The 26853-nt window shown below is 42.9% G+C and overlaps 1 protein-coding gene across 2 annotated transcripts in view; it reads left to right on the forward strand.

Annotated features, from left to right (window-relative positions):
- The window catches only part of LOC114657268 (uncharacterized protein CXorf65 homolog), a 40919-nt gene that overhangs the window by 6274 nt on the left and 7792 nt on the right, over window positions 1–26853 (forward strand). Inside the window, exons 1-3 of one of the 2 annotated variants that reach the window (XM_051931920.1) lie at window positions 6100–6656; window positions 13552–13638; window positions 18197–18313. In XM_051931920.1, the coding sequence (XP_051787880.1) occupies window positions 6632–6656; window positions 13552–13638; window positions 18197–18313 (229 nt within the window). In that variant the 5' untranslated portion in view covers window positions 6100–6631. Of the gene's footprint in view, window positions 1–6099; window positions 6657–13551; window positions 13639–18196; window positions 18314–26853 lie in introns of those variants that run through there. The other variant, XM_051931919.1, reaches the window with a different exon arrangement.

Here is a 26853-nt window from a genome sequence, read left to right on the forward strand (position 1 = left end):
CCAAGTAAACGATCTACAGTGGGATTCCTTCGTCCCAGTTTGGTGTTATTTGCTGCGCCTCATCTCCTGCAGTGGCCCCACTATGAGCCGCATTGCCGTCCACGCCGCTGTTACCGGACTATAGCTTTAGAATTGGAGACATTAGCCTGGTCCTGACTTGACTATCTACATTCCTTTTCTGAAGGTGCCAGAGTGGCTCTTCAAGGCCTTGCCATGGGAAAAAACATTTTTTTTTGCTTCCCAAAAAAACCATCCACTTGAAGGCTCCAGTAAGAACCTTTATTTATTTAGATTCGTAACTGGTTTCAGGGGTGTTGTACCGTGTTAGCCATTATGAATGTAGAGATAAGCCAAGCAAAATGACACCTTTTATTGGCTAACTAAAAAGATTACAATATGCAAGCTTTCGAGGCAACTCAGGCCCCTTCTTCAGTCAAGATGTAATGATTATATTTTGCCTGAAGAATGGTCCTGAGTTGCCTTGAAAGCTGGCATATTGTAATCATTTTAGTTAGCCAATAAAAGGTGTCATTTTGCTTGGCTTTTCTCTAACTGGTTTCAGAAATAGCCACGAACAGATAACAGATCTGTAAAATAAAGATTTGGTTTTTAATGCTTACGATACCGCGGACGGGGCGGCGCAGTGGTGGCGTTGCTGCCTCGCAGTAAGAAGCCCAGGGTTCGCGTCCCCGGTCCTCCCCGTGTTTACGTTCTTTCGGGTGCTCCGATTTCCTGCTATGAATTGGCGACACTAATTAGACCCTAGTGTGAGTGTGTGTTCGTCCTGCGACGGACTCTCCCTGTCCACGGTTTGTTTCTGCCTTGCGCTCTATGCTAATGGTTTCAGCAGACCCCGCGACCCTGTTCAGGGCTAAGCGGCTTAGAAAATGACTGCCAAGTGCAGTTTTTCTTTACTGTGCATTAGAGAGCTGTGTTTCTCCCATACGTTAGGATCTTTTTAAAAGTTCTAAAAATCAATTTCATTTGCGGAGAAGACTTCAGAAAATGAAATGTTTCGATCTCAAGCACTGAAGAGCCACACCGCCCAGTAAAGTGCCATTAAAGATTCAGGATTTTTAAGAGTGTGAGCACTCACGTTTCTCTTTTCCCAGTTTTTTCTTTTACGTCGCGGTAACAAGTCCAATGTACGATGTCATGAAAGTGACCTCTTGGACATCCGCTATGATCGTATATTCCCAACCGACCACAGTGTGATTTAAAAGTTTTTTAATTGAGGTCTGATTGGACATGTTTATAATCATAAGGGTCAAAGTGGCCTGAGGGACTGCTGTTAAAGCCAGGACTTTTCCAGTTTTTCAGCATTTTTTTTCCTCACATATGTTAAGGACCCTTTGCCAGTAAGACCCCAAGGTGGGCACCTGAGTCATTGATTACAGGATTAATTTAATAAACATATTGGGTATTGACATATTTCAGTATAAAATTCATTTGTGACCAATATAATAAATAGAAATAAGCTTAAGTGACCAGAACATAAAAATAAGCAAAATCATAAAAAACAAGAAAAAGAATAATTAATGTGACACACACAAATGCCTGTTACATTGCCCTCCAATTTTAAAATAGGCTCAGCTGCAGACATGCGCGGCTCCACGATTCAGGCGTTCCGCTGGACAGCCAATTGGATTGCAGGTTTTTTGTCACATGGCTTCTTTGACTTGCGTCAGATAGCAATAACCCTCCCGCCCGACCCTAATCTTAACCATAGTGTAACAAGATGTTATCACTGACATATAAGCGACAACCACCTCAATGGAGTGAAGCTCGGTGGTGGTCCACAGCTACCAAGAATTTCCCATTGGGATTAATAAAGTATCTATCTATCTATCTATCTATCTATCTATCTATCTATCTATCTATCTATCTATCTATCTATCTATCTATCTATCTATCTATCTATCTATCTATCTATTATATAGTGCCTTTCATATCTATCTATCTATCTATCTATCTATCTATCTATCTATCTATCTATCTATCTATCTATCTATCTATCTATCTATCTATCTATCTATCTATTATATAGTGCCTTTCATATCTATCTATCTATCTATCTATCTATCTATCTATCTATCTATCTATCTATCTATCTATCTATCTATCTATTATATAGTGCCTTTCCTATCTATCTATCTATCTATCTATCTATCTATCTATCTATCTATCTATCTATCTATCTATCTATCTATCTATTATATAGTGCCTTTCCTATCTATCTATCTATCTATCTATCTATCTATCTATCTATCTATCTATCTATCTATCTATCTATCTATCTATCTATCTATTATATAGTGCCTTTCCTATCTATCTATCTATCTATCTATCTATCTATCTATCTATCTATCTATCTATCTATCTATCTATCTATCTAGCAAATCCATTTCGTAATTTCTGGACTGACACAAAAAAGGCAGAAAGTAGGAAATGTCCGCTTATTTAGTAGAGGCAGGAGTCCAGGTAAAAGTAGAATGGGATGAATAGTTGGGGTAGTCTTAAGGACTGAACTCTTAGACCACGTAGTTAAGCCTTGTATTATGAATTAGCAAAATGAATGGAACTTTAAAGAAGAAGCTCTGCTTTAACATTCCGTGTTATTTGTATATTTTTTGAGTCACAACCACATTGCTAAACATTTACATTATCATTCCAAGTCAACTATCATAAATCGTCTGTGATGTAAAGTAGCAGTGTAACTGAAATTTTATTTACAACACATTTATAAAATGGGTGCGCTGTAGCGCGATGTGTCTCCTGAGTTTGCGTCCCGGTCCTCTCTGCGTGGAGTTCATATGATCTCGTCGTGTCTGAAGGCATGCAGGTTATGGGTTGGTGACACTAAAGTGTCCCGTGTATGCTGGCGGTGTGTGTGTGTGTGTCGTGTGTGCAGGCCGGCGCCACCATTAAGGAGAGTTAGGGCTTTCGAGGGGTGGCGGCCACCGGTTAGCTACCGAACAGTCGATTAGCGCATGCACAAATAAGCTTGGCCTATGGCGCAAAATAACCTCGCACCGGCCCAGAGTGTTTGTGTTCACCTTGCGAAGGAATGGCGCCCTCTTCAGTGTTGTTCTTTCATTGCACCTTAAGCTTGCTTGGGACTTCAGCCCCCACGACCCTGCTTAGAATTAAGGTCTTTTAGAAAACAGTACGCTGCATTTGAAATTCTTGAAAAGTGCACACGTTTTGTTAACGATATGGAAATGACAGAAAACTTTTTTTTTTGCCTGTGTGTATGTGCTGACCATACGAGGAGGTGGCGTCCTGTCCAGGGATTGTTCCTATTTGCGCCTAGTACTTGGGTTAGGCTCCCGCTCTCCTGTATACCTGCTCAGGATTTGTGGGCTAAGAAAATGGATGGACTTATGGAAGGACATTTTTTATTTATTTCGTCATAGAGGCATTTTGGTAACACTTTAGTTTAGGTGCTGTAAAACTGCATCAGTTACCCATTTACTCTTATGTAACAAGACCTTGACGAAGGCTTCTTTTAGTCTTAATTACGGTTATAAGGCATCACTCAATAGGCTATTCAGCTCTTTGAAGTGCGGCATTTGATATGATCGTAAAATTATACTTATTTGAAGGATTCACAGGTCTTTTATTAAAGTATGTGGTATCACATATGTTTCACTTAAGCCAATTCTGTCCGCTTCGAAGTGAAGTGATTTAAGTAGGCCACATTGCCCAGAAAGAATAAACGCTTTACTGATGCCTTGTGCCATTAACACCAAAAGCCTTTCATAAGGTCTTACTGAGAACTAAAGGAATAATAAATGCGTGTTTACAGTCCCTAAACTAAAGTGTTACTGGCATTTTTGTTTGTTAAATATTTTACCACGGTGTTTGTGCCCGACGTGCGGTTTGTACAGGCGGAACATTCAAGGGTCAGACGCGCGGGCACGCGAATTGGGACCCGCGCGTGTGCGACTTTGTGGTCATTTAAATAGCCGCTTGAGGATTTGTTTGTCGACAGGATCGACGTGTAAAAGAGGGAACTACTTTATAAATAATATACAACCTTGAAGTGGCCTATCTTGCGTTAAATGTAATTAATTTAAACAAACCCATAATTGGTGTACTGTAGTACAGAAAGCTTCTCTGTTGAAATTCAGGTGTTGCTTATAGAATGAATTAAATTCGTATTTTTTGATTGTTACGGAAAGGGAAAAACAATCCCATTATTATTATTATTATTATTATTATTATTGGCAGCACGGTGGCACAGTGGGTAGCGCTGCTGCCTCGCAGGTGGGAGAGCTGGGGACCTGGGTTCGCTTCCCGGGTCCTCCCTGCGTGGAGTTTGCATGTTCTCCCCGTGTCTGCGTGGGTTTCCTCCCACAGTCCAAAGACATGCTGGTTAGGTGGATTGGCGATTCTAAATTGGCCCTAGTGTGTGCTTGGTGTGTGGGTGTGTTTGTGTGTGTCCTGCGGTGGGTTGGCACCCTGCCCGGGATTGGTTCCTGCCCTGTGTTGGCTGGGATTGGCTCCAGCAGATCCCCGTGACCCGATGGATGGATGTAAATCCATCCATTTTCCAACCCGCTGAATCCGAACACAGGGTCACGGGGGTCTGCTGGAGCCAATCCCAGCCAACACAGGGCAGGAACCAATCCCGGGCAGGGTGCCAACCCACCGCAGGACACACACAAACACACCAAGCACACACTAGGGCCAATTTAGAATCGCCAATCCACCTAACCAGCATGTCTTTGGACTGTGGGAGGAAACCGGAGCGCCCGGAGGAAACCCACGCAGACACGGGGAGAACATGCAAACTCCACGCAGGGACAACCCGGGAAGCGAACCCAGGTCCCCAGCTCTCCCAACTGTGAGGCAGCAGCGCTACCCACTGCGCCACCGTGCCGCCCTTTATTATTATTATTATTATTATTATTATTATTATTATTATTATTATTATATCCAAGGCGGCTTTCACGCTTAAAAATCCTCGTTCTTTAATGGCACTTTATGGTTCTTCACTGCAGGGTTGTGTGGCTCCTCATACAGCCATTGCTTAACAAAGTGCTATTTCGCTCTGGATAGGGTTCCTTAAATAAGAAGTTGGTTCTTTACACTTTGAAAAACTTCCTAACATACAGAACAAAAGAAAAAATGACATTTTTAATGTATAGTGGGCAAAACAGCAGGACACGAAAAGATTAAGAAAACCTGAACTTAGCCGAGTTAGTGTATGCAGCAAGAGTCCTTTTAAAATGGTGACTCATTGATCATTCCACAGATCGGCTACCATCTCTTCATGGTTATTTAGTGTGTGGAGCCTGTTATGGATCTAAATCAATAAAAGTTATAAATCGATAAAAAAGTTTCTTCCTGGGACCTTCGCGTTGATGAGTCTTTTGGTTCCCCTATGGCATCGTAATTTTAAAGAGTGTGCAAAGCAAGTTTTAATGAAGGTGCCAGCATCCAAGCAACAGAGACAACGATAAAAATGTGAGCACAGGGGACTAAAACCACGACTGTATAACCACACGAATGAGCCAAACATCAGTACCCTTAACTCTCGCTGTCCTAAGCAGAGAGAAGCTAGCAGATCCAGAACACTGAAAAGGCGCTTGTTCATAAGTAGATTGGTTGCAGTACGAACAAAAATGGACCACAGCTTAGGAGCAAAAACGGGGAAGTATTGTCCAGTCAAGAAGAAGGGGAGGGAGGTCAGTGGATAGGGCAGAGGAAGAAGGGACGTGGAGAGACCAAGGACTGGAGACACTGAGGAGCTGAACTGGCCAGAGAACTGCAGCTCAACACACGAGTTCAGTACAAGAAGCCAGAGGAGAGACCGAAGCAGAGGATCGAGTAGCAGGAGTGAGATTTATTTTATGAACATACATACAGTGATTTCTCCTGTGGCCCCCAATTAAAACTGGGCTTGTGGACTTTTGCTGACCATTCACCCTTTCAAACTTTGATTAAGGTCAACTTTTTGGATATCGTTGGAGGTGTTAAGAGTAGTTTTGGAATTCTTGATATGTTTGAATTGGTAGACACCCGTTACTCGTATCAATGAATTTCGTCTTCTGTGACATATAGGAGGGTTTGGGGGGAGGCAGTGTAGACAGCCATTAAGGTGGGTTTTACCGTAACGTCTTCATAAAAGAGGATGAGGTCATGCATGGCGCTAACTTTTGAAGTATTTTGTTCCCATAGGCACGTTATCTTAAATGAGTTGTCTTTCCTCATAAAACATTTAGCTCACGCCTCCGATCGCTTACAAACAACATACCGAGATCAAAACCTTTGCCATTGGGACAACAGCTCACAAAGCGTCCACCCAGAACCGTAAAGGATCCTCCCGCACGATTCCACCTGCAGACGAGCCCGCCGACACCCCTCCACCAGCCTGCTGCCCTCAAAGGAGCGGGGCGCACAAAGCCAATGGGCCCACTCAGCTGTGCTGGCGGGACATTAATAAGTAATGGCGTACTTGGCCGGCCCCGAGTGAACAAACACAACTTGACTTTATTGATTCACGCTCTCTGAACAAGCCGGGTCTTGCGCGGCAATGTAAACAGTGGGAATGGCCGGGAGCGGCTAAAGCAGAGAAGAGCGGCCAGGTGGACCAGACGGGCGGTTACACGGAGGGGGTCCCACGATGTTTATTACGGTGCTGTACGGGGGTGAGTAAAGGGGCAGCGCTCTGGAGATCTTAATCGCTATACCGTGAACTTTTTTTTTTTTTATCTGTCGGCTGGGCGCCAGATTCCTAGAAGACAGCGTTACCTTTGAAGAGGTTCTGCTGGTTAGTCATTACCAGATGTCAGCTAATGGCCGTCAAGTCCAGTTCGAACAGGAGAACCCTGTTGACAGGCGCTCCCATTTCAGGCTACAGATAAGGATCAAGAGCAGTCTGGCATACCCTCATGTAACGCTAGCTGACTGCTTCGCTTCTTCCTTGTTTGAGCAAATCCTCGAGGCCCTCGGCTCTTTTCATTTCTTATTTCTTCTAAATCCTCTGCGGTCACTGCGGTACAGTGGCGCTACAGCCAAGTCAGACAGCCATTTTCCCGATTTCGCTTTTCCTCGAGGGACTTGCGGTCAGGGGAGGATCTCATGAAAAGTACAAAAAAACTAATAATGATAACATTAAATTAATTTGTCCACTGGTCTGTGCTATAAATTTGTTTTCTATATGATTCCAATAATTGTGATTATTTTTACAGTCAAATTCGCTGAATTGGCGCATTTCCTGTTCAAATACAAGGGAGAAACTCGAGGTGCTGCAGTGACGAGCCTCACCTCACCTCGGACTGCGCTCTCCGTCACACACTGCCTTGATGCATGTGATTGGCGCGTGCCTGTCGCTGTCTCTGTATGTCGCCAATATAATGTTTGTAGGCACGTTTATTATACACTCTGACTTTTCACAGTCTAACTAATATCTTTAATGAATGTGTCTGACATATTTAGTCTTGCTGATGGGACATAAAACTTCAGTGAAAAGGCACAAGATGAGTGAGGTAGACAGTGCCGTGCTGCCCTGAAGGGGGCGCAGGTGAGCCCAACACGTGCTCGTTGCCGCTGTTCTTCTACGCCAGCGCTTACTGATTCATTTTACCCTCGCACCCCCTGTGACGGACGAGGCCGATTTCGCACCCCCTTGGTTTGAGAAAAAGTATGAAAAAACATGAGGTTAACGCAGAAAAACAGATCACCAATTGAAGCTTTATGAATAATGGATACTTTATTCACAGCTGACAAGATGGTGGAAAGAACAGCCTTCCACAGCTCAACCACACAAAACACAAGTATGAAACGATGTTCTTTATAAAGACATTTATAGAAGGAATAAATAGTTTGAGAATTGAGAATGCAATGATGACTAAATTTAACTTTCATTCCTACCAAAGATATTTCTGTTGACTAAATAAAACCTACTTTTATTTAAAATTTAAATAGAACTTGAACAGATACGATAGTTCATAATACCCACGCAGCACTAAGTACGCGTAAGAGCGGAAGTCATCCGTTTTAACAAGCAGCCTATTGCACTGATACGAAATGGCCTGCCCATTTAATTATTTAGGAATGGATAGATACATTAAGATTTTGTACAAATAATGTTTTTTTGTTTTTCTTCCTCGATGGATTCTGGCACCCCCAGCAACAGTTGCTCGCACTCCTTTGGGGTGCGAGCACCCCCAATCGGGAAGCGCAGTTCTACACAGAGGCGCCAAGAAGTTAGCGACATCAGAAAGTCAAGTGCACTTTTATTTTTTGTTCCAACTGACTGCCAAAATGAAAGATTATATATCTAAGCTTAAAAATTTCTCAAAAGTGGACTTTCAGTCTAAACAGGAAGTGATAAATAACGGAAGACCAATGCCGGAGCTAAAAGGTTTGCTTCAAACTAAGAGACAATTCAATTTTGACCTTAAATAAAATATTCTTTTGTTTTTCTTGTTATCCTTTTCTTGAACAGTCTGCAATAAAATTGATTACAACATCAGAATTAAACGCTTTTAAAAACAACTTAATATTTCAATTAAGGTCAAAATTGAAATCCATTTTTTTGTACACCACGCTATATTTTCATTTGTATTGAATGAGTATGAATTGTGGAATTGCAACGGCAAATTTAGAACACATGGAGGGTGAAGAGCAAATGCGCTCTCTCCGCTCTCTCTCACCAGCCAAATACTGTATGTACCTCACCTGTGTGTGTGTGTAAAGAATGCTGATGAGAAATGAAACATAACCAGTAGTCAATGTGCATGCTGGCTGCCAACTGAGTAGTGAATAAGCTACTCTTTTGGGTTCATATATTTGTAAATTGTGCCTGAGTTTTAAGCTGTTCATTTTAAGCAACAACAGGTAGAACTCATGTCTGTGCTAAGTCATCAATCAACTACTAAACAAGGGGTCTCCAATTCTGGTCCTGGTGGACCGTAGTGCCTGCAGGTTTTCATGTTAACGTACAGGGGTGTCCAACTCCAATCCTGGTGGGCCGTAGTAGCTGCAGGTTTTCATTTTAATGGACAGGGGCAGGGCCGGATTTATATGAAAAGAGGCCCTAGGCTATTCCACTTATGAGGCCCTTTCACGTTCCATTCTTAAGTTTTTAAATTACATGAGAGATAATAAAATACATCATTACTGTGATTAACCAATACATTTTTATGTTTGTTTATTAGTCATATGCATAGAATTTCTCCTTATTTTCGGTTCAGTGTTTTAGTGTTCACTGTTTTTAGAATAGTGTAATTTTAATTTTGCTAACAATTTGAATGTAGGCCCCTCTTGATCTTGAGGCCCTAGGCTGAAGCCTAGTTAGCCTATAGGAAAATCCGGCCCTGGACAGGGGTGTCCAACTCTGGTTCTAGAGGACGGCAGTGGCTGAAGGTTTTCATTCTAACCCAGGGTTCCCCAACTCTGGTCCTGGTGGGCCACAGTGGCTGCAGGTTTTCATTCTGACCCAGGGGTGTCCATCTTCAGTCCTGGTGGGCCGCAGTGGTGGCAGGTTTTCATTCTAACCAACTAATGAGCCATTTTAGCTGCTGATTAACTTGTTTTGCCTTAATTGATGTGACTCAGGCCCCTTAGTTGATTCTTTTCCCTTAATAAGCAGCCAAACAATAATGAGACACAAAACAAGCCGCAAAATTAAAAACAGAAAAGTACCAGTCTGCTGTGGAAGAATGAGAGCAGCAACAAGTCCTGATATTCAATTATGGCTTTAATAACAGTAAGAAATGGCTTCTCATTAAGAAACTGGATTGGATTGAAGCTGGCTGGAGTTTGATGTTCCAGTTTAGCTGGTCATCTGTCGGCTCATTTCACATCTCATTTCTGTTTGGCTGCCATTTACTGAAGAAGTGAATCAATTTAGAGGACTGAATCCTTAAAAACAGGGCTAATAAAATGAGGGGAAAAGGAGTTCATTAGCAGTGAAAACTGGTCACTGATTAAGAAAAGGGTTAGAATGAAAACCTGCAGCCAGGACCAGAGCTGGACACCACTGTTCTAACCCTTCTTAATTAGTGACCTGTTTTTGCTGCTAATTAACTTCTTTTGAATTAATTTATTTATGAGTGTTATCTAGGTTAGCTCCTAAGTATTTCTATTTATCCCCCCCCCCCCCCAAACAACAATGGGTGAACATACAGATTTCATCCATCCATTTTCCAACCCGCTGAATCCGACCACAGGGTCATGGGGGTCTGCTGGAGCCAATCCCAGCCAACACAGGGCACAAGGCAGGAACCAATCCTGGGCAGGGCACCAAACCACCACAGGGCACACACACACACGGGCCAATTTAGAATAGCCAATCGACCTAACCTGCATGTCTTTGGACTGTGGAAGGAAACCCACGCAGACACGGGGAGAACATGCAAACTCCACGCAGGGAGGACCCGGGAAGCGATTCTGGGCCTCCTAACTGCAAGGCAGCAGCGCTACCCACTGCGCCACTATGCTGCCCCATACAGATTTCTTAAAATCACATGCCATTTCTTTCTTTCAACATTCACAGCAGTTTACCACACAGTCCACTTGATTTAGACAGCGGCTGTCCTCCTCCCCAGATACGTGTCCAGTGAGTGTGGCGTCATCAATGGAGCATGGTCATTGTTCTGTCTCAGGTCACTTGTGCACAGAGTGAACAGTAATGGTGGTAAGACAAACCCCCTCCACCACCGTGGACTTCCTGTGTTTTAAATGAATGACTTTTGAAAAAGCACCCCATACTTTGACTGTCTGTGAACGATTTCAAAGATAGTCCTGAATCCATAATGTGATAAATGGGTTTCCATTCATGCTATTCAGCTACCCAATCAGCATGTGAGGCAGTATGGTTCTGAACACTGAAGAAAAATCCAAAAATGGTGCTCTGACCCCTTAACAGCATTATAAAAGGGGCAAAGCAGTGCACTGGAGCCCCTACATACACAGGGACTCTGCAAGTCACAATAAACAGAAAGCAGGAGACAGAGATGGAGGTGGCAGAGTTAAAGATGCTAAGATCTGAATTGGGTGTGATGAGGATGGACAGGATTAGAAATGAGGACATTAGAGGCTCGGCTCAAGTTGGATGGTTGGGAGACAAAGTCAGAGAGGCAAGATTGCGTTAGTTTGGACATGTGCAGAGGAGAGACGCTGAGTATATTGGGAGAAGGATGCTAAGGATAGAGCTGCCAGGGAAGAGGAAAAGAGGAAGGCCAAAGAGAAGATTTATGGATGTGGTGAGAGAGGACATGCAGGTGATGGGTGTGACAGAACAAGATGGAGAGGAGAGAAAGATAAGGAAGAAGATGATCTGCTGTGGTGACCCCTAACGGGAGCAGCCGAAAGAAGAAGATTAGTATGGGGCCTCTATGCTCGTGGGGCCCTCCTGGCAACTGCCCAGCATGCCCATGCGTTAAGATGGCCCTGCTCTGACCTGGCTGATTGAGTAAAGTGTAGATTGGATGTAAGGCAGCAGGAACTGCCATCAGAGCTTCGAGATGGGATGAGATACCAAAAGTGTCTGCAGCATCAAAGGTCCCCAAGAGTATAATTCTTAAAACCACAAACCACAAACCTTCCTTCCGGCCAAAGTGAGCCATCTGGGGAGAAGAGTCTTAGTTAGAGAGGTGAGAAAGACCCCAGTGGGCACTGTGGTGGAACTCCAGAGAACTTGTGTTGAGACGAAAGAAATGTTAGGAATGACAACCAACACTCCACTGATTTGGGCTTTGTGGTATAGTAGCCTGGTGGGGGGGTCTCTCCTCAGTATTAGACGCATGGACGCGTGCTTTCAAAACAGCACCAGAGGGTCTCTCAGGGACATTAGATTCTCTAATCCAGGGGTTCCCAGCACCGTTTACCTCGTGGTAACTCTTTGAAAGGGAATTTACCCCCAGCCTGTTTTGTTCAGTAATTTGAGTTTACAAAGGGGGGCGTTTTACGATACCATTTAAATAACAATAATCAAGTCAAGTCAAGTTGGGGAGCATGTACTGGTACACTGCGTTGCCGCACCCACCACACGACGAAACAGCTCGGGATCCCAGTTGGCAACCCCCCAGGCATACATGCAGTCCAGTCCCACCCTCCGGAAATGACCCTCTATCTGCCACAGCCAGCTGTTACATGGGCATCCCCTTGTCCTGGTCCAGCCACACGTGTCCCCAATAATGAGAATCTTACGAGCCTGATCACCCTCGGGGAAACGCGCCACATGGACATGGCCATAGTGCCGTAACTGACGCTCCCTCATAATGCAGGTAATGTGCCTCAATCGGGACTACGTGAGCAACACAAATTCAAACCAGCGATACCCAAGAACTTTCCAGAGAGACACAGAACTGAAGGATTCCAGTCTTCCTGTTTTTCATCTACGATTTTGGATAGTGCAGTTGTTGAAAGTCTCATGTCGTCTTTGGGAACAAAGCGAGATCTTCATGACTTCAGCTGTTTGAAGTAAATGTACCCTCTGAGTAGATGAAATGAACCCACCCGGGTTGGGAACTTCTGCTCTAGCCTAATGAAACCAGGACTGAACTGTCTGGATTGAGTTCCAAGCATCATGTCTGGAAGAAACCAGGCCCAGCTGGTCACCTGCGTAATGTCACTCCAGTGGTGAAGCAAGGATGGTGGCAGCATCAGCGACCGGGTGGCATGGGATTCATAAAAGCAGTGTTAATGTTTGTGATACACCATCTGTTGGAATGACCAACCCTGTGCATTTTCTTACTAAAAATGTTTGTGATGTGCCATCTGTTGGAGTGGCAACAGATTGAGGATTGAGGGAATGCAAAGTACAGAGACAGCTGAGCTTCAGACCTCAAAGTGAAGGTTCATCCTGCCAACAAGACAACCCAGGAGTGGCTTAGGGACAACCCTGCAAATGTTCTTGAGTGACCCAAACTTGAACATGTCTGGAAGAGACCTGGAAATAGCTCCCCACCGACGGTCTCCATCTCACTTCACAGAGCGTGAGGAGATCTATGGAGAAGAACGGCAGAGCGTCCTCAACATTCAGGTTCGTGAAGTCTGATACCTCAAACCCAACAAGAGTCCCAAGGTGCTTCAAGTAAGTTGTGAGTCGAGGGCCTGAATTCTGGTGTCAGAGTAATCGCTGCGTTTCTCATTTTTGATACTTTTCCAAACATATCTGTTTTCTCTTTGTCATTCTGGGACATTGAGTGTTGCTTGATGAGAGAAAAAATGAATTTAAATAATTTTAGCACAAGGCTGCAAGAGATTCTGAATGCTTTGTGGAGGCACTGAACACCAGTTAACTTAGGGACGTGGGCAAAGTAAACCCACCAGGGCGTGAGGACAATAAGCAAAATTCCAACCAGAGAGGCCAGAGTGACTTTGAACCTGAGACTCTGGAGCTGTGGAGCCAGAGCACAAACCACAGTGCCAGCCGACTCTGAATAATAAATAATTTAAAAAGGCTGTTGTTGTAGACACCAAGCTGTGACAGCAGACAAGCGCAGCTGTCAAAGGTGTGGAGGACTGGCTTCTGTTAGTCTGAGGAGTGTGAGAAGTTTGATGTTTCATCTGTAAAATGTTTCCTCCTTTCAGATAATGAACAGGCCCTCTTTAATATCCACTGCAAGGCCATCAGCCTGCTGGAGTGCATTAGGAGCAGCTGTCATTGTCAAAATGAAGGTAAGCCTGAGGCACAGCTCTGGGGACAAGTGACAGCCAGGCCAGGCACCAGCACTTTGAGCTTGTGTGTGCTTTTTTCTAATTGATTTTAAGCTAGTAAAAATAAGTAAATAGATACATTAATAAATGCATAAAGATAAATGGAGTAAAAGAGGGGAGAGAACCTGCTTCCTCAATTTAAATGCTTATTCTAAAACTAGCCGAAGCCCACCGTAGCATACGGCAGTGTAAGAATAGGAACGGAAAACGGTGAGAAAGGAATGCAGAAATAAAGAAGAAATAAATACTTCTTGAAAGACGCAGTTGTGCATAGGTGTTTTGGTGGAGACGACAGATAATGAGTGGAAGGATCTACTCGTACTACAATATCAGGTCTGTGCTCTGGGGCCTCATGTATAAATGGTGCGTATGCATAGAAATGTTGCGGAAGAACATTTCAACGTTCAAACCGCGATGTATAAAACCTACACTTGGCATAAAGCTACGCACATTTTCACGTTAGCTCATACCCTGTCGTACGCAAGTTCTGTGCTCGGTTTTGCAGACTGGCGGCACCCAGCGTCAAAGCAGTGCTACTGTTCCTGTGTGGTCACCCTTTCTTAGATCCACATCCACTTTATCAAATACACTGAAATTAACCGCATATCGTTCATAAATTTAATGCATCGGATTGTAATTAGCGTGTAACAATATAATGGTCCGCAGAATGGTCAAACTATTCTAAATACCATAACTGCTTTAGCGTTGCTACTCTCACGGCACCTTCTTCTTCTTCTGTCAGCTGCTCCCATTAGGGGTTGCCACAGTGAATCATCTTTTTCCATATTACTCTCAATGCACCACTCGAAGTATTTATATCACTGTATCTGAGTGTGAATCACAGCTATACAGCAGCTGATCGGAAAGAGAATTATCAATATACAGCATCAAGCATTCGCTGCCTCAGCCATTCACTATTTGAACTGCTCTCATCCGACTAATGCTTCACAGCCTTTCCTGTACGGACCTTGCAGTTCAGAAACAGTTTCATCACAATAACTCTAAACACACTCAATCAGTCCATCAAGCGCTCCTTGTAGAACTGTTTGTACTTGCAAGTTACCGTGAGGTAATTGTACTTATGATACAGTTATAATATTGCACAACCTGAGCCACTTTATAAAGCGCGTATTTACATATGATGACGATATCATTTTTAAGATGAAATGCAGCAAAATATGTTGATTATATTATACCGATAAAAATTTAACTACACGGTGCTGCAGCGCTAGCGAGCTTGAGCTTCGTTCACGGTTTCTTCCTGCCTCGCGCTGTTTTCACGCTGTGGCTGGCGCGACACTGGAAGGATAGATGGATAGAATAATTAAACATTACGAAGATATTTCGATGTTCCTTAAATTTTTGAAGAATCGGCGTTCTAAGCTTACAGATGGCTTAACGTTTATTACAGAGCTGATTGTGTGGAATTGGGTATTTGGAGAAAGAAAAGGAAGGACAGGAATTGGAGGTTAGTATGTTTGAAAAAGACAGTACTGCTGTAATAAAGTATTTCATTGAAGGTTGCGCATGGCGCAACAAGCATCCTGCTGTAAGACATGAACAATCACTGCGCCACCGTGTTCCCATGTTTAATAACATGCTTTAACTCATATCATCATGAAAATGATATCACGTATACTTCTCAGTATTTTAATTATTCAGAGAGCTGTAATATTACGAATGTAATGGATTCTGTGTCCTGTCGGTGGAAGAGCACGTAGTGATTCAGGCACATAGAGCACATAGAAGATCAAATACAAAACAAAGCATTTAATGTGCTGCTTTAGTTACGATGGGATTTGAGAAACTAGTAAATTAAACGATTTTAAGATGAAGTTTATGATGTTCTACTTTAATGACAAAATAAGCTACGTGATTAAAGTGGAAATTTCAAGATTAAAGTTGACATTTCGTGCTTTTTTCACACTGTGTGCCTATTTTTTTTCTCTGTACCCTAATAAGCTTTCATATGACACTCAGACAGTCCGCTGCGAGTCGCCTTTTCACGCCGACTTTGATATGTGACAACGTTTTTATTTCGGGAACTGTGCGACTTTGTGAACTTGAGCTTTCGAGTTTCTCCGACACACTATGTCACTCGATCAACTTCCTTTTGTTGCTTATATAACTGTTTAAACCAACAAATAGTACGTTTTACTTTGCCTCCATTTGGTATTCGCTGAAATTCTTCTATTTTTCCTCATATTTTTGCCTTTGTCTTTTCGCAGAACGCTGGGCTTAAGGGCTGTTTATATTGCTTTGCATATTCAAAGAGGCGTAATTCTGGGAGGAGTTGGGGCGGGACAGCAGGCACGTGCACGTGCGTTTATTTCCACGCTGAGCGGAAGAACATGGAAGTTTGCATACATACAGATTCCTGCATCTGGATTTTTCTGTGCATAAGCACATGTCGGCTTTTGTGCTTACGTCATGTTATAGTGTGAATTCTACGCACAGTGTTATGCATGAGGCCCCAGGTCTTTGGGTATCAGACAGTGCGTGTAAGCAGGATTACATGTGAAAGTGATAAATAAATCTGGCTTTCCGAATTTTTTTTTTTTTTGGTTCTTTATTTCGCCTTATACAATTTCTTGTAATAGGAATTTGTTAGGGCGGCACGGTGGCGCAGTGGGTAGCGCTGCTGCCTTGCAGTTGGGACACCTGGGGACCTGGGTTCGATTCCCGGGTCCTCCCTGCGTGGAGTTTGCATGTTCTCCCCGTGTCTGCGTGGGTTTTCTCCGGGCGCTCCGGTTTCCTCCCACAGTCCAAAGACATGCAGGTTAGGTGGATTGGTGATTCTAAATTGGCCCTAGTGTGTGCTTGGTGTGTGGGTGTGTTTGTGTGTGTCCTGCGGTGGGTTGGCACCCTACCCGGGATTGGTTCCTGCCTTGTGCCCTGTGTTGGCTGGAATTGGCTCCAGCAGACCCCCGTGACCCTGTGTTCGGATTCAGCGGGTTGGAAAATGGATGGATGGATGGATTTTGTTAGTTTTCGCATACCCCTTGGGGTCAGAGCGCAGCGCCCCTGGAGCAATTACAGGTTAAGGGCCTTGCTCAAGGGCCCAGCAGAGTAGGATCTCTTTTGGCAGTGACGGAGATTTGAAGAGGCAACCTTTGGGATACTAGCGCAGATCCTTAGTCTCAGAGCCACCACTCTGCCAATTTACATACTATTTATGTACAATTTATGTACTATGGCCATGGCATCCTGATAGTTTTGTTGCATGTATCTTGGACTTCCTGGAAATGTGGATGGTAATATGATCGTTTTGCCTACATGTGCATTGTTATTTTCAGCGTTTGCTTGTAGTGCGTCTGATAGTTCCACCCGCAGATCTTGTTGATGTAAGCTGAGATAATTGAGACGCGCGCCCTCTGTTTTGACATACGCATCTACGATGTACTGATGTACTGTATTCCGCTGGAGTGCAAAATACTAAAAGTATTCCTCATGAAGTCACGGGTTTGCTTCCCGGGTCTTCCCTGCATGGAGTTTGCATGTTCTCCCCGTGTCTGCGTGGGTTTCCTCCGGGCGCTCCGGTTTCCTCCCACAGTCCAAAGACATGCAGGTTAGGTGGATTGGCGATTCTAAATTGTCCCTTGTGTGTGCTTGGTGTGTGTGTGTGCGTGCGTGCGTCCTGCAGTGGGCTGGTGCCCTGCCCAGGGATTTGTTCCCACCTTGCGCCCTGTGTTGGCTGGAATTGGCTTCAGCAGACCCCCGTGACCCTGTAGTTAGGATATAGCAGGTTGGATAATGGATGGATGGATGAATGTAAGAATGAAATTTAACTCTTCAAGAGCTGTCAGAGTGGACTATCCTCTGCACTACTTGCTTATCTGCTTTATTTCCTCCAATTGTACACTTTAGGTCTTGTCACCCAGGCAGATTTAAAGATACACAATACTAAATCCATTCATAAATAAATACAATTTTGCCATCGTTGCATCTCAGTGTCATGATCTATGCTATTTAAACTTGTAATGTTTCCAGAGCAAGACAATCCTGGTGCTGTTTGCTATTCAAGGTGCCTCCTTTGTTATTAGTGATTTTCCTTTCTGCTGTGATAGCTTTATTTTTTTTTCCAAACAAGATTGCTTAGGTGATATCATCTTTATCGCTTTAAACATTTTTTTTATCACCATTACCAAATATTCAAACAAAGACATGTAGTGTTTTCACTGGAATTGAAAGGCTTAAATTAGTTCTGTGGCTTTCTCGAGCTGTCACTTCACTCCTTTAACAGATGGGAAGGATGACACTCATGTGACTGCGATTTCCTTTCTCCCCAATGCGAGACTCTCAATAATCTGTCAAGATTTAGTTATAAAAAGCTCCAAAATGCATGCATTAAACTGAACACTTGTTCACACACCCTGGTCCGACCTTGTCTTTCGAAATGGAACTGTGAATTCATTCAGTTGGTAAACCTGCTAAGGGCAGACCCCAAAGAAAGTGACAGGTTTTAGGAGTTTGAGCTTCTTCTAAAACGTCTTTCATTTGCTTTCTTGTCTCTGCACAGTTGAGATTGACCTAGCTGACGAGACGGGGCAGGTGAAGAACCTCCTGCAGAATGGGCACCGGTACGCCTCTGAAATCCTCACTGAGCGCCAGGAGTTTGTGCTTGTCAGCGTAAGCAGTGAGTATCTCAGCTGGTCAAGGACAGCACCTCGGACAGCGCCTGTGGCTTTGGGTGCCAGATGTCTCCTATCTCTGATACTTGGCATGCCCCCCTTTGAAATAAATAACTAAGGGCTTCTTATCTTTGTCCTCTGCCTTACTCACTCTTCCTGTGGCATGATGGCATGAAACCTGACTATGGTGCCATTAAACTTCAATGCCAGCTCTTGCACTTTGACTACAACACCTCATCTTTTTTACACTGTAAGTTCACATGATGTCCTGCGCTGTAAGCTCCACACTGATTCTCTGATTCATACTGGGCGAATTGAATGTTTCTGATTAACCCATTTTGGCCTGTAGGGGGCATCTCAGAAGCCCAAAACCCAGACACAGCCACACTCCAGGCAGTCCCGGCTTCGAAGGGCTGTTTATTTTATAACACACAAGCCATCCTCCGTGACTCCGCCCGTGTAACAGTGAAACAGGACAGTGAGGTGGGCCCTGCCCGGCTTCCCACTCCTGACGTCACGCTTCCCCCTCCCCTTGGCCTGCAGCCTCTGTCGCGGATTAGCACAAATATATCGCTCCTGCAAGCAAACTATGGTTCTTAGGATGATGAGAAAAGTCGCAAAATCAACCGGAATGTTCAAGCAAATTCTATAATAAAAAAAAAAAATCTAAATCCATCAAGTAGTTCTCTCATTCGCTAGTTAAGCAGAAGTGTGTGACTGAGGATGGCTCTGCCCCCTCCCCTCGGCCCACTGCGTGTCTCTCTGGTACCGCAAGTGAACTATGATACTTAGCACAATGAGAGAAGTCACAAGTTATAGAAAAAAACAGATCTAAATCTGTCAAGTAGTTCTCTCATGAAATGCGGACAGACAGACAGACAGACATTGGATTTTATATAGAGAGAGAGATACTTTGCACAGCAGGCTTCATCCACAATCAACAATACAACATTATTTTCCCTGTCTTGTCCTTTCTCATCTACTCCTACTCTGGCATGCATTGTCCACCTCCTCTCCCGACTCCGACTCCATGAGTGAGGTAAAGCCAGTCAACTATATCCTAACTACAGGGTCATGGGGGTCTGCTGGAGCCAATCCCAGACAACACAGGGCTCATGGCAGGAACAAACCCCGGGCAGGGCGCCAGCCCACCACAGGGCACACACACACACACCAAGCACACACTAGAGACAATTTAGGATCGCCAATGTGCCTAACCTGCATGTCTTTGGACTGTGGGAGGAAACCGGAGCACCTGGAGACACGGGGAGAACATGCAAACTCCACACAGGGAGGACCTGGGAAGTGAACCCAGGTCTCCTTACTGCGAGGCAGCAGCGCTACCACTGCGCCACCATGCTGCCCATGTGAGGTGAAGTGGCTCCATTTATGGTGGGCCTGGGAGTACTTCCAGCACCGTGTCATTGAGCTGATAATGCTTAGAATATGGGCATCTATTCTCAGGTGGTACCTCCCTCTGGTGGCACCCATGGCATCTAGCAGTGCTGACCAAAGGGCCTACAATTCCCAGCTTGTCCTTTGAGTGTGTAGTAAAGGGATGCTGCCACCTAGCACACTGGAGGAGTTTACACTCCTTATAGGCAGTCTCCTCCATTGTTCACCGGGGAAAAGGACCACTAGGCATCCTGGCCAGTCAAGGAGCCATCAGTCCTAGTCTGGAAGCCAGTCCATCCCTACCTTCCTTTACACCAGACATGAATTTGCACCTCTTATTTTTATTGATCGGATTTTATTTGGGTGGAAATGGACAACAGCTATTAATACTACCGCCTCCAACATCCTGGGTTCAGATCCAATGTTTCTGATTAACCCATTTTGGCCTGTAGGGGGCATCTCAGAAGCCCAAAACCCAGACACAGCCACACTCCAGGCAGTCCTGGCTTCAAAGGGCTGTTTATTTTATAACAGCTGTTGCTTGTATGGAGTTTGCATGTTCTCCCCATAACTCACTAGCAGTGCTGTTTGAAGCCCATTTGGAGCCCTAAATGGGGTGGGTTGAAGTCACCCCTCTTTGTGACTCCTCAGTATCCACATTGTGCACCCCCTTCAGTAGCACAAACGACACCTCTTTGTATATATACTGTATATGGCGGACTTTAAGGCGCCCCCTGGTGTACGGATCGGGTACAGTGCTATAAACTGCATCTCGCACTCAGCATCTACAGATTTCGATGACCGAGGGCCGGGGTGTGCAACGCACACACCTTCAGTATCACAAATGGCTTCCCTTTGTGTATGAACTGAAGACTTTAAATAGCACAAGCCCTTAAACCGTTGACGCCTCTTGCCCCACCTTTTGACGCTGATTGGTCATTTGGATAATTTTAGTTTTGGCGCGATTAGCGCGCGGTCTCGAATCGAAATGCAATGCAAATGGAGCGACCAATTCAATACGTCTGTTTTGCTTTTAGTTATGACTCGTGATCTATGAACATAAATTAAATGGTAATATGTTTTTGTATTGCATTTTAAACTGACAAAGTGCCCCACATTGATAAACAATCGATCGTTCGGTTGATTTGTTTTAGATTGTGAGAAGATAAAACCAACCGTGTAAAATTAAATGTCCCATCTGCATATGTATTGCATTTCAACGTAATACCACATTGAATTATGGCACAAATAATCTTCCATAATTAACCGCAATAAGCAGCTGCAGAATAAAACGTAATACAGTACTTAGAACGAAAAGGTACATTTACACTTGCCCTATACGTATTAGGAATATTTAGGTCCAAATCTGATTTGTTTTTCAATACTGGTTCTACTGACACCGTTAAAAACGACTGCTTATTCCAAAATGGGAGGTGAGCTCGTTACTAGTTTTGTTGGGATCAGGGGAAGGTTTTCTAATATTAAATTAATTTGACATTAACTTTTGCAGGTTTATAGGATCTTTATGGTCGCACTCGCATGTTAATCGACATGTAACAAGACTGCTAAAGCACCAGAAAAAAAAGGTATTTCATGCCCAGAAGTGTTTCCTAAACGACTTTAAAATCATTTGCATTGCATTATTAAAGAAGTTAATGAAACCTGTGCAACAAATATTTGCAGGAATTTAGAATGGCAAGTCAGATTTCCCATTTGTTCCCATTTTGTCATTTCTCGCCCTGCCAACCCCGAAGTGAACAATTGCGGCTACTCTCACTTTTAATTGAACTCGCATTTAACTCATGTCTTGGGACCACTCAAAAGCCTCCCACCCCAAAGACGTGTGGGTTAAGTGACCTGGGGCCTCATGTATAACGCCGTGCGTAGAACTCACACTATAACATGGCGTAAGCACAAAAGCGGGATTGTGCGTACGCACAGAAAAATCCAGATGCAGGAATCTGTGCGCACGCATACTTTCACGTTCTTCCACTACATAAATCCCGATTTGCGTGAAAAGTAACGCACGTGCACGCGCCTTCTGTCCCGCCCCAACTCCTCCCAGAATTACGCCTCTTTGAATATGCAAATCAATATAAATAGCCTTCTGTGAAAAGACAATGAGAAAAGCACAGGAGAAAATATAAGAATTTCAGCGAATACCAAGTGGAGGCAAAGGAAAAACGTACTGTTTGTTGGTTTAAACAGTGGTATAATCAACAAAAGAAAGCTGATCGAGTGACAGTGTGTCAGAGAAACTCGAAGGCTCAACTTCACAAAGTCGCACAGTGCCCGAAATAAAAAAGAAGTCACATATCAAAGTCGCCGTGAAAAAGCGAGTCGTAGCCCACCGTCTGAGTGTCATATGAAAGCTTATTAGGGTACAGACAAAAAAAAAGGCACACAGTGGGGAAAAAAGCACGAAATGTCAACTTTAATCTCGAAATTTCCACTTTAATCACGTAGTTTATTTTGCCATTAAAGTAGAACATCTTAAACTTCATCTTAAAATCGTTTAATTTACTAGTTTCTCAAATCCCTTTGTAACTAAAGTGGCATGTTAAATGCTTTGTTCTGTATTTGATCTTCTATGTGCTCTATGTGTATGAATCACTACCTGCTTTTTAAACGGGCTTTCTCTTTCTCCGACAGGACACATACTCCATTACATTCTTGATATTACAGCTCTCTGAATAATTAAAATACTGAGATGTATACGTGATATCTTTTTCATGATGATAGGAATGAAAGCATGTTATTAAACATGGGAACACGGTGGCGCAGTGCTTGTTCATGTCTCACGCAAGAGGCTTGCTGCGCCATGCGCAACCTTCAGTTAAATAATTTATCACAGCAGTACTGTCTCTTTCAAACGTACTAACCTCCAATTCCTGTCCTTACTTTTCTTTCTCCAAAAACTCAATCGCCACACAATAAGCTATGTAATAGACGTGAAGCCATCTGTAAGCTTAGAACTTCGATTCTTCAAAACTTTTAAGGAACATTGAAATATCTTAGTAGTACGTGTTTAATTATTATATCCGTCTATCTTTCCAGTGTCGCGTCAGCACCAGCAATAATACAGCGCAAGGCAGGAACAATTACTGAACTAGCTAGCGCTGCGGCACCGTGTCCTCACATGTTTAATTATTAACAATACAGATTATTTAAATGAAGTTAAAGTTTTATCTGTATAATATAATCAACATGTTTTGCTGCATTTCGTCTTAGAAATGAATACCGTCATCACATGTAAATACGCGCTTTATAAAGTGGCGCAGGTTGTGCAATATTATAACTGTAGTGCAAGTTTACAGTGAGGTGATTGTACTTATAAGTAAACAATTATATAAGGAGCAGTTGATGGACTGATTTAGTGTTTAGAGTTCTTGGGATGAAACTGTTTCTAAACCGCGAAGTCCGTACAGGGACTAAAGCGTTTGCTGTGGCTCAGGCAGCATCTGCTTCATGCTGTATACCGATAATTCTCTTTCCAATCAGCTGCTGCTGTGATTTCCCACTCAGATACAGTAATATAAATACTCCGAGTAGTGCAGCGAGAGTAATGTGGGAAAAGATGATCTGCTGTGGCAACCCTTAACGGGATCAGCTGAAAGAAGATGCAGTGAGAGTTACAACGCTAAAGCAGTTATGGTATTTGGAACACTATGGCTATTCCCTGGACCAGTATATTGCTACAGGTTAATTACAATCAGATGCATTACACTAATAAACAATATGCAGTTAATTTCAGTGTATTTATAAAGCCACGCCAGGAATGTGGATTTAAGAAAGAAAGAGTGATCACACAGGAACAGTAGCACTGCTTTGACGCTGGGTGCCGCCAGTCTGCAAAACCGGGCGGATAAATTGCGTACGCCAAGGAATGAGTTACCGTGGAAATGTGCGTGGCTTTACGCCAAGTTTAGGTTTTATACATCGCGATTTGAGCGTGGAAAGGTTCGTACGCAACATTTATCTGCCACTTTCGCCCAATCCCCTTAGCTAGCAATTACTGACCATTTATTATTCATTTTAATAGCGCCTTTAAAAGCCACTGCACATTAACCAATGCAGCTAAAAGCAGCACACACCGATCTTCAAGCTAAGATGAACGGCTATCAAGCGCGTTAGAGCGGAGCGTGCGGTGCTAACGTTCACGAAGTGTTTGCAATGCTGGCTCATCTCGCGTCGCGTTGCGTTAAGTCCACAGACTTTCTGCAGTTAGGGGCTGTTGAGCTGCCTAACTTACATTTTAAGCCTACGATTGCTGATCCATTCGAAATAAGACCCCAGTTTGCGATCTCAGCTGCAGCTTACATACAGCTTAATAAAAGACCCTTTATGAAGACAGCCTTTAGCCACTTCCGTAATTGAGAGCTAAGTGTATAAGCATACGCTGCGCGAAGACCACGCTGAGTGGGCAAAGACGCACATCGGTGCAACTGAAAGAAACAAAAATTGCTTCAAGTGCTTTATATCAATTGTATGTTAACATTCCTCCAGGTTACCACCAGGGGGAGACATAAATAATTTATTTTTCGGAACCATGTTGCAGTGAATGTACGTACACATGTTTTGTGCTTTCATTTTTTACTGGTATTTTAAAGAAATTTTATGCTGTATTGTATCAATAAGGGTTTAAAAATAAAAATGTTGCAGTTAATATAACGTGATGTCAGAGTGTACTAAGCCGGTTTGAGGCTGTTATGTTAAGGAATCATTTCTGAGAACACAGGATCCGATTCTTTTGTTCATTAAAGTTTACTTTATTGTTTTAAATATTTTTGACTATCCTGATTGAGAAATTAGATGATTTTTCTCAACCATAAATTCATTTGTCTAATTTGTATTCTCTACAGTTGATCCCACCTTACCCACCTTCGCCAACTCTACGCCCTGCATCCTCACCATTCCTTTGACCTCCTCGCACAGACAAGACAGTCAGACAAGACGCAGTAACGACGTGATCGTGATCGGCTAGCGGGGTAGATGGCGCATGTGCAGTGTGACGTAGTGGCTAAGGATTTGGACTTCAGGTCCTGAAGTTGTGGATTCAAATCGTTGTGTGACCCTAAGCAAGTCACTTTATCTGCCTGGGCTACAGTCGGAAAAAAGCAAATGAAATGTAACCGATTGCGGGTCAGATTTTGTAAAGCGCCTTGGATAAATGCGTCACTCATATAATAAGTCGAAATAAAAAAAAGATGAAATTAACCAGAAGTGTGCATCGGGCATAATACGTAAGTGTGGTTTAGACATACCAAATAAGCGTAAGAAAAATCTTTGAAAGACAACTGATGAAAACACACCGATGAACAGACGGCCCTGGATAGAACACTGCAGCAAGTAAACGGATAACAGCAGGAGCACAAATCGTGTGACGTGTGTGCGCGAGGCCACGAGTATGAGGTCAGGTTTATACTTCACGTGACGCCAGACGCTACTTCTACGTAAGCGTTTTACTGTTTATACTTGCGCGCGTACTTTACGTAAATCTGGAAGAATCCACCAGGTGGCAGTGCGAGATATTATCACGGTGAGAAAACGTTCGGCTTCACTGCGTTGTGAATCGCCTGGAACATCCATTAAATTACGAGGACACCTTGCCGCAATATCTCTGAAAAGGATTAATAATGATTACATCCATCTATCCAGGGATGTGCCCATTCCAGCTAGCATTGGCACGCGAGGCAGCCATGCTGCGTGCGCGTACCCGTTCTGAACGTGAAGTATAAACGAGCCCTAAAGTGTGACAAGATGGGCATATGGGGTCGGGGGGGATGGGGTCTTGGGGGGGGAAGGAGTCTATGCGGGGATTGGGGGGTCTTCGCTCCTTGTGTTTATGCGGTTCGACAACATTCAGATACCCATCTTAGGGAGGATTTGGAAAACCTCAGCGTTAACAACCGAACAGCAAAGCTCTTGTACTGAACACGAGCTGATTAGATCAGATGGAATGGAAGTCATTTGAAGTGCTTGGTTAGCCGACTCTGTCTGTCTGTCTGTCATATATTATCTATCTATCTATCTATCTATCTATCTATCTATCTATCTATCTATCTATCTATCTATCTATCTATTGTATAGTGCCTTTCACATCTATCTATCTATCTATCTATCTATCTATCTATCTATCTATCTATCTATCTATCTATCTATCTATCTATCTATCTATCTATTTTATAGTGCCTTTCACATCTATCTATCTATCTATCTATCTATCTATCTATCTATCTATCTATCTATCTATCTATATATCTATCTATCTATTGTATAGTGCCTTTCACATCTATCTATCTATCTATCTATCTATCTATCTATCTATCTATCTATCTATCTATCTATCTATCTATTTTATAGTGCCTTTCACATCTATCTATCTATCTATCTATCTATCTATCTATCTATCTATCTATCTATCTATCTATCTATCTATCTATCTACTTTATAGTGCCTTTCATATCTATCTATCTATCTATCTATCTATCTATCTATCTATCTACTTTATAGTGCCTTTCATATCTATCTATCTATCTATCTATCTACTTTATAGTGCCTTTCATATCTATCTATCTATCTATCTATCTATCTATCTATCTATCTATCTATTGTATAGTGCCTTTCACATCTATCTATCTATCTATCTATCTATCTATCTATCTATCTATCTATCTATCTATCTATCTATCTATCTATCTATCTATTGTATAGTGCCTTTCACATCTATCTATCTATCTATCTATCTATCTATCTATCTATCTATCTATCTATCTATCTATCTATCTATCTATCTATCTATCTATCTATATTGTATAGTGCCTTTCACATCTATCTATCTATCTATCTATCTATCTATCTATCTATCTATCTATCTATCTATCTATCTATCTATCTATCTATCTATCTATCTACTTTATAGTGCCCTTCATATCTATCTATCTATCTATCTATCTATCTATCTATCTATCTATCTATCTATCTATCTATTGTATAGTGCCTTTCACATCTATCTATCTATCTATCTATCTATCTATCTATCTATCTATCTATCTATCTATTTTATAGTGCCTTTCACATCTATCTATCTATCTATCTATCTATCTATCTATCTATCTATCTATCTACTTTATAGTGCCTTTCATATCTA

This window comes from Erpetoichthys calabaricus, chromosome 9, assembly GCF_900747795.2.
Source record: "Erpetoichthys calabaricus chromosome 9, fErpCal1.3, whole genome shotgun sequence".
In the NCBI taxonomy this organism is placed as follows: Eukaryota; Metazoa; Chordata; class Cladistia; order Polypteriformes; family Polypteridae; genus Erpetoichthys; species Erpetoichthys calabaricus.